Raw genomic sequence first — 8,347 nt, 5'->3', positions numbered from 1 at the left:
ATTTGCAGTAACATTCTAATTTATTATATTATATTATATTATATTATATTATATTATATTATATTATATTATATTATATTATATTATATTATATTATATTATATTATATTATATTATATGACACTTTGATGTTTTTCTCCACTAGATGTCGCTCTTGCACTCAAACTTCATTTTGTCTTTCTTACACCGAAACTCTCACAAATAATAATGATGACTAAGAAGAGGAAGATGATGATGGTTGTGCTTGTTATTATTATTAAAATTTACTTTTCACTTAATTGACTGAATAAATTGTGTTTCTGTGTCGCCATAGCAACCACCAGTTAGCCGTGCTTGGATAAGCAGACTGGTTTGGTGTGTGTATCTTTGGAGGCGCTAAAGTTACATATGTGGAAGCTTAAGACTCGTAAATCTTACACACAACGTTACTTTACTTTATTTTACTTTACTTTGTGTAAATCCAGTAAGCCAAACAGAAAGCGTTAGGGATTTCTTTAAAAAGTTGAAGTAAAGTTTTTGTTGTCCTTGTTTCTGCATTTTAATTAATTACGCAGGATTAATTTAAAAAAAAAATTTTGTTGCATATTTCGCATATTTAACGTGCTGTTGTGTAATTAAAAAAAAAAAGTATCTCCCCCTCATGCAGTCGCGGCTGTTTTGTATAACTGTTCCGAAGGCCGCTGTTTTTCTAAGCAAATTTCCACCTGCAGCTTGGCCTTTTCATTGGCTGAAACCACAGTCAGATTCCCCTGCGAAGTTATCTGATTGAAAATCAGGGAGGGGAAAAAAAGAGCGAGCTGCGAGCGCTGATGATGTTTCTTACTCTGCTTTAACGCTTCTGCAACTTTTAGGAATCGGATTTCTTTCTCTGTGTTTCCTTCTTTCGTTTTTTTCCCCTTGCGACGCATTTTGGATCTATAAAGTTTATTATCGTTGTTTTAATTCGGGCTCAATTAACGGTGAGTCGGTGCCAACTGTTGCACATTTTCATAAATTGTATAATAACGCAAGCAGGCAGTTAACAACAATATCTTTAATTGTTTTTGGTGAACAAGAATAAAAAACTTCTTCAAAGTTGCATTTTACCTCAAACCAATTATAAAATCTTAAAAAACATATTCTAATGTGTAACTTAAATATTTATTTAACATTATAATGACATTTTAGAAAGCTACATTAAAAAAAAAACAAATAGAAAACGTTCTGTGTGCTAATTTTGCGACGCAGAATCAACATGCCGCGGTCATTTCTGGTGAAGAACAAACGATGCGCCTCTTATAACATCCATCGCACTTATGAAGAGGAGCAGCCGGCGGAGTCTGAAGGCCAGGGTAAGACTTTATCTGTAAATTTTAATGGAAAATGCGTCATTTTTTTCTTCGCTAAATAAATGATATTTGCTTAAATGTTGCACGCGTTAAAGGGGCTGCAGAGTGGCGCAGTTGGTAGAGCTGTTGTCTTGCAGCAAGAAGGTTCTTCTGCATGGAGTTTGCATGTTCTCCCTGTGCATGGTGGGTTTTCTCCAGGTTCTCTGGTTTCCTCCCACAGTCCAAAAACATGACTGTCAGGTTAATTGGTCTCTCCAAATTGCCCCTAGGTATGAGTGTGTGTGTGCATGGTTGTGTGTCCTGTGTGTCTCTGTGTTGCCCTGTGACAGACTGGCGACCTGTCCAGGTGACCCCGCCTCTCGCCCGGAACATTAGCACCAGCACCTCCAGACCCCACTAAGGGACAAGGGTGTCAAGAAAATGGATGGATGCACGCATTAAAAATTGAAGCTGTTTGCAATGTGCTCAATTGTTTTGTTTATTTCTTGTGCATTTATCAGAAGTCCCGTCGCAGCTGCAGAGCACAGACTCATCAGAGGAGCCCCTGTCTGAGGGGCCCTCCCTGTCCGCAGACCGGTGCTCCCCTCCGGAGGATTCAGAGCCGCAGTGTCCGTTACCTGCTCACCCAGAGCCGGCCAGCCCGCCGCTGGCCCCCGCTCACCCCTACTACCTGACAGGTCGGTACCTCAACCAGACACAGGGCCTGTGTCCGGACTTTTTAAGCGTTTCATATATGTTGATATCGATAATCATATGCATAGTTCCAAATAAGTATTAACTGGAAGTGGTCCGCGCCATCTTAGTAGGCAAACACAGGGTAAAGCATAGCGGCTTGAGATCAACAAAAAGAAAATATGTGGACATTCTTGACCACTTTGGGAGAGATTTGACCCGTATAAAACGGAAATGTTTTCACACTATGATACAGTTAGCAGCCTATTTAACACAAAGCTTGAGTACAAAATACAATCATACAATCAACGTTTAAACGGATTTGTAAAGGATGTACGAACTCTTCAGATTTACAAGGTTCTGGTGATTGGCCAAGTACATGAAGTAACAAACACGTTGGCTACATTTCGGTGTTAGCTAGCAGATAAAAGCTACATCAGCTAAGCTGATTTTGCTAGTTCGCCAGTACAACAGTAATTATCTCTGATATTTATCTTAGTATTACACAGATATCTGTAGAGTACTCAAGTAGTTGTAATGTATTGTATTGTTTGTAAGTTAGATAGGAACGAGTCAAGAGCTAGCTCTAAGCTTGAGGCTTGTTTATCGTTGTCATGGCAACTCCATAGCAACCGACTGGCAAGATGGCTGTCAGTTACAAAGTTCACGGAAGTGTGACGTCCCATGAAAACTATGTATTGAGTAGTTTTTGTGTTTTAAATATGTGAAATGCTGCCAAACTGATTGCGAGACCTTTCCTGTTTTATCGGCAGTTATTGTTTAGTTTTAAGCAGTTATGGCGAAACCTGAAACTGCTACTTGTTATCCAGCCGGTTGTTGCTAGGTAACCAAAGAGTGAGTGAGTTAGTTGATTGCACCAAACTAGCTTAGCTGGCTGAGAGGTTGAGCGGCTATAAGTATGTACGCCTACATCTCCCAGAATGCTGTGCGGTTCTGGATCAGAGTTCAGTGAAAAGGTGTTTTTGTGCAGTGGTCTGATTCTGCTTGTTCTTCTTTTCTTCCCATTAAACTTCACATTATCATCATCCTGCCAGTGGAACTAGATATGAAAATTAGTCACTTGGCTATAATCTCATATATTTGCATGTAAATGCTATATGACACCCAATGTCCCATTTTTTAAAGAATAAATTTGAAACTATGTACACGTTTTGTACTTCCATCTAGTTCTCAACTGCTTTCTAAGGAAAACACTCAGCAGTTTTTTTGGCAATAAGTTAATTGTTTTTGGTGTCAGGAAATGAGCCATTTCAAAAAACCTCCAGAATGCAACGTCAAAAATCCACAGGCACTGCGCCGTTACCTAGCAACCCCAGCCTGCTACCTAGCAACCCAAGCGGAACTCCGGTATGGTTGGTCAGTTGGTTTTACTGCTCTGTGCTGTACAATGGCTGCTGGAACGCTGAAATCTCATTATCAAAGAATGACTTTGCGCACAAACTGTAATGAACATGTTTTGTGTCCTAACCTGTTAAGGGAAGCAGAACATTTCACCACTCAACTTGTTCTCCCTGTGTTAGAGCCCCACATGGCCGAGTTCCCACCTTACTACAAGCCTTCGTACGCCTGGGAGCCGGTGTCGTCGTCCTACGAGCTGCAGCAGCTGAGCTTCAGCCCCACGGTGCTGCAGCACGCCAGCAGCCTGTACGGCGGCCACATCAGCCGCAGTCCGCCGCTGCAGCAGCCGCTGGACTGCAGCACGCACTACTCCCCCACCTCCAACACCTACCACTGCATCACCTGTGACAAAGTAGGCAGCTTTTCTCATCACTGCGTGGAATGTCAATATTTAAAATKATGATTTCATTTATTAAAATTAGGGCCAATCAAAACCAACCTCGCTTTGTACAAATTATTCCACCCAGTGGTGTCCAAAGTGCGGCTCGGGGGTTTGAGTAAATGTTTTCTGTTAACAAATGAAATCAACATTTGCCTTTAATTTACAGGTTGTTTTTGCTGTTTTTTGTTGTTCAGGTGTTCTCAACCTCCCATGGACTGGAGGTTCATGTCAGGCGGTCGCACAGCGGAATGAGACCTTTTGGTTGCAGCATCTGTAGGAAAACCTTTGGGCACGCCGTGAGCCTGGAGCAGCACATGAACGTTCACTCCCAGGTAAACAAAAACACACATTACTTCAGATTTCGTAAAAATTGTAAACTTGTAAAACCGAGAAAACAGTAGTTTGTTGCCATAGTTCATTCATTTGAGAAATTATTGATTTAAGTCTGAAAAATATATTTTAAACCCCATCGAAAGTGAAAATTCAATATGGCTGCCAAATAATGGTGAAAGGCCGTTTATTTACACTTCTGATTGTTTTCATATCATTTACCATACTGTCATCAACATAGTTGTACAATGTTTGTTTGTGTTAAAATCAGATAAATACCATAATATTGTTTTGTGCTGCTAACAAAAGTTAGCATAAACAACAATGGCATATTTAAACATTAATTAAAATATTCAATTATGCATAGCACTATAAAAATCACAAGTAGAGGTTGTACAGTGGGATACGGGTTTTAAAAGTGCTACTAATACCTATAAGCCTGGCCTTGAATAGTAATAGTGCATTTTCTTTGTACAAGAAAATCTGATTTTTCAGTGAAAAACAAGAACAGACTGGGAAAGTCAAAGCTCACCCAGCTAATCTGAGTTTTATCCAGCTATACGCTGTAAAAACAGAAAAGAAATCTRTAATTTATTGTCAAATACCAGCAGTTGTGGTTGCCAGAATTTTACTGTAATAAAGTACAGTACAGTACAGTATTTGTGCTGAAATCTCCACTTGTTAACATGTTTCTTTTGTGTTTTTATTCATAAAATGATTAGAAATGTATTATTAGCTTGTATTGCTAATAGTAGTTAGCATGAAAACGTAATGTTTTGAATCTAATWCAGAGAYATTTGCATGAGGAATTTCAGATGATTTATGGAAAAAACCTTGTGTCATTAGGAGTCAGGATAAATCCTTAAAGGACGRCAGTTCTACTTTTAAAAGATCRCAGTTTATTACTTATAAAAACTATCAAATGGGGCTGAATTGTTTAATTTTATTGTACGTTCAGGAAAAAAGCTTTGAGTGCAAGATGTGCGGTAAATCCTTCAAGCGCTCSTCCACGCTGTCCACACACCTGCTCATCCACTCCGACACCAGACCGTACCCCTGTCAGTACTGCGGGAAACGCTTCCATCAGAAGTCGGACATGAAGAAGCACACGTACATCCACACAGGTACTTACAGCAGAGATCCTCCCACTCCGTTCTGGACTTAACCTGCTACAGCATCAACCATTCAGTTATCAGCTGTTTGAAAAAGTGTAACATTTTAAAAATATTAGACTTTTCAGGGCTGCAGTTAACGATTACTTTASTAATCGATTATTYCGACGATRAATCAGATAAAAAAAAAGATCACACCGCTGATTTTTAGTTTAATATTAGAAATATATTTTTTAAATCCTTTTTTAAAATGAGAAAATAAACAATTTATTGCCTAAAATTCAATAAGACACAAATCTTTTAGTGAACTTTTGATTATTTGTAGATTCATCTGTAGCTAAAACAACARGTTTTGTGATTTTACAATAAGTTAATTTATMATTTGAAAATAGTTTTTTTGTATTTATTCAGATCATATGTAATATTTAGGACTGTACAATTCACAGGACAGAACACAATACATAAAGTTATTTAAAAAGATTACAAGAATAAAGTTGGATGAGAAAAAAGTTGAAATAATAGAATAAAGTCATAAAATTATGATAAAATATTTTTGTTATTGTATTTGTAATTTTTTGTTAGTCTAGCCTTAACACTCCGTCGTTCATCCACACTGGATTTGCAGCTTTAATTAAATTTCCAGTTTGGGGTTTCGTTTCTGTCCAGAGATSTGCTTSATGATATCAGTTACTTTCCAGGTGCAGCATGGAGGATTTGTTTCCAGAGGTTATAAAGCTGCTGATAAATCAGAAAAAGAAGTTTAAACAAATATCCCGTCAATTTGCATGTCTGGTTTTCCTGCTTCGCGCCGCGCTCTATAAAAGGAAGTCTGTTCAGTTGACATTTGTTGACAGCATGGCTTCTACAAATCTGAACAATGGCGCGATTCTTCTCGATTGGTCGCTAATAGAAACTTTACCTGTGAGGTGAAAACATCTGATGCTGTTTTTAAGCAACTCTGATTTTTTCGCAGCTAAAGGAAAAATCAAATCAGTCAAGGGTGAAAAAAACAAAACAAAAAGTGAAATATTTTTTTTATTTTCGCAGGCGAAAAGCCGCACAAGTGCCAGGTTTGCGGCAAAGCGTTCAGCCAGAGCTCCAACCTGATCACCCACAGCAGGAAGCACACGGGATTCAAACCGTTTGGGTGCGACGTTTGCTCAAAGGGCTTCCAGAGAAAGGTGGATCTGCGGCGGCACCACGAGAGTCAGCACGGCATGAAGTGAAGGCGCCCGAATGTTTGTACATATTAGATTTCTATTAAAACAACGAGCGTCAGGTGTGTCTGGGATGGCAGGACTCCTTCAGGCAAACTGAAACGTAATATATAGGAATCCATCTTTAAAATCAAATGTCTGTATAAATGTGAAAAATTTGTATAATTTTGTATTTATTTTCTGGTCACTGCAACAAAAAAAAAACAACAACAAAATATTACCAAGTTTTGTAGTCTAGTTTCAATTCAAATACCTAATGTTACAAATCAGCCGTTACCTAGCAACCCCAGGGAAGACTGGCCCTGTTACCTAGCAACCCCAACGGAACTCTTTGAAAATCTGCACTTGAAATAAGACAAAATTTACAGGGAATAGGAGCTGGTTTTGAGTCAATTATTCCTTAACATGTGAAATAAAACATTTTAACTTATAGAAAAAGATTATTTAGATTATTTCACTTTGAACAGAGTTAGGGAGTAATTAGTTACATTTACTCGAGTAAMTTTTTKGAAAAAAAAACTTTTTATTATGCTGTACTTTTCACTTTTACTTGAATAATTGTATTATGAAGTATTTCTACTCTTATTTGAGTAAACCTTCTGGATTTTCTACCCACTGAATGAAAAACAAACATGTTTTAACCAAAGATTCACCATAAACAGACACACACCTGCAGTTTCTGTTAAAGTTTCATAAGTTTTTTTATTGAAAGAAAACTGATTTGGATACAAATATTTTGTCTGRTTTTGTTATTTTTTTGTTACCTATATGAATTATTGTCATTTTGGTTCTTAAAATATTTTTAAGAACCAAAAAGTTAAAATTTCCACTTAACTTTGTGTTTTGACCCGTCTGATGATGTAATTTCTAAATATTAAGTGACTCATAATCTGATCAGTTACTCAGTACTTGAGTAACTTTTTACTAAATACTTTTTTACTTTAACTTGAGTAGTTGRGTTAAATATGTTGAAGTAGTTCTACTTTACTCAATTCTGGTTGCAAGTAACTTAAAAGTAAATTTTTTTAGCAAGATACAAGAGCTTATTTAAGTAAATAATTCTGCAATGTTGATAAAAATTACAAGTTCCACTTTCAGATTATTTCACATATAATATTGGAAGAATGTAGCAATGTGTTAGTGGAGCTAATCATTTTTATAATCAATATTACAGAATTATTTACTTGAATAAGTTATCATCTTACTGAAAATGTTAAGTTAATCTTGTCTTATTTTACGTGTACTTGAACTAGAAATTACACAAACATACTTGGTAGTATTTTGTATTTTTGCAGTGTTTGAATGATTCAGGTTGTTGGGGATAATAAACGATTTGATATAAATTGCAATCCTGTAAAATCTTTGCTGTTCTTTTTTGATAATAATCCGTGTTTCATAACCACACACTTGTTTTTTTTTGTTTGTTTTTGCGCCACGGTCTCGTCTAAAGCAGGATGTGGGGTTCCTACAGGACTGTTAAGTCAGGTGAAAATCAGTTGCGTGACCAGAGAGATCCTGCAGTCAAATAACACACCTGGAGCGTCATGCAAATCCACGCGCAGCGCCTGATAGTGGACTAGAAAGCAGCAGGAAGGGAAAGTTGGGGAAGCGTTCAGGAATGGCTTCAAAAACATGAAAAAGCAGAAGTCAAATCGGAGGAAAGCTCATGAATTCTGCGTTTGGTTTAATTGGGAAACAAGGATTATTGAGTGTGTGTGTGTGTGTGTGTGTGTGTGTGTGTGTGTGTGTGTGTGTGTGTGTGTGTGTGTGTGTGTGTGTGTGTGTGCGTGTGCGTGTGAATGTGGAAAAGGGATTGATTACTTGAGTTAACTGCCGCCCCACCCTTCCAGTCTGTTGGATTTACTTACAACAAACAAACGGCGACAA

General features: G+C 37.6%; 1 protein-coding gene across 1 annotated transcript; it reads left to right on the top strand.

Moving 5' to 3' along the window:
- Window positions 1–810: 810 nt before the first annotated feature.
- Window positions 811–6,936, top strand: gfi1b (growth factor independent 1B transcription repressor). The gene is made up of 7 exons (XM_008424660.2): window positions 811–959; window positions 1,228–1,331; window positions 1,829–2,005; window positions 3,542–3,771; window positions 3,996–4,133; window positions 5,090–5,255; window positions 6,291–6,936. The coding sequence occupies exons 2-7, from the start codon at window positions 1,235–1,237 to the stop codon at window positions 6,467–6,469; spliced, it is 987 nt and encodes a 328-aa protein (XP_008422882.1). The 5' UTR covers window positions 811–959; window positions 1,228–1,234; the 3' UTR covers window positions 6,470–6,936.
- Window positions 6,937–8,347: the final 1,411 nt, after the last annotated feature.

Source organism: Poecilia reticulata, linkage group LG12, assembly GCF_000633615.1.
Source record: "Poecilia reticulata strain Guanapo linkage group LG12, Guppy_female_1.0+MT, whole genome shotgun sequence".
NCBI classification, from domain to species: Eukaryota; Metazoa; Chordata; class Actinopteri; order Cyprinodontiformes; family Poeciliidae; genus Poecilia; species Poecilia reticulata.
The sequence above is the reverse complement of the archived record's forward strand: the minus strand, read 5'-3'. Positions and strand labels throughout refer to the sequence as shown.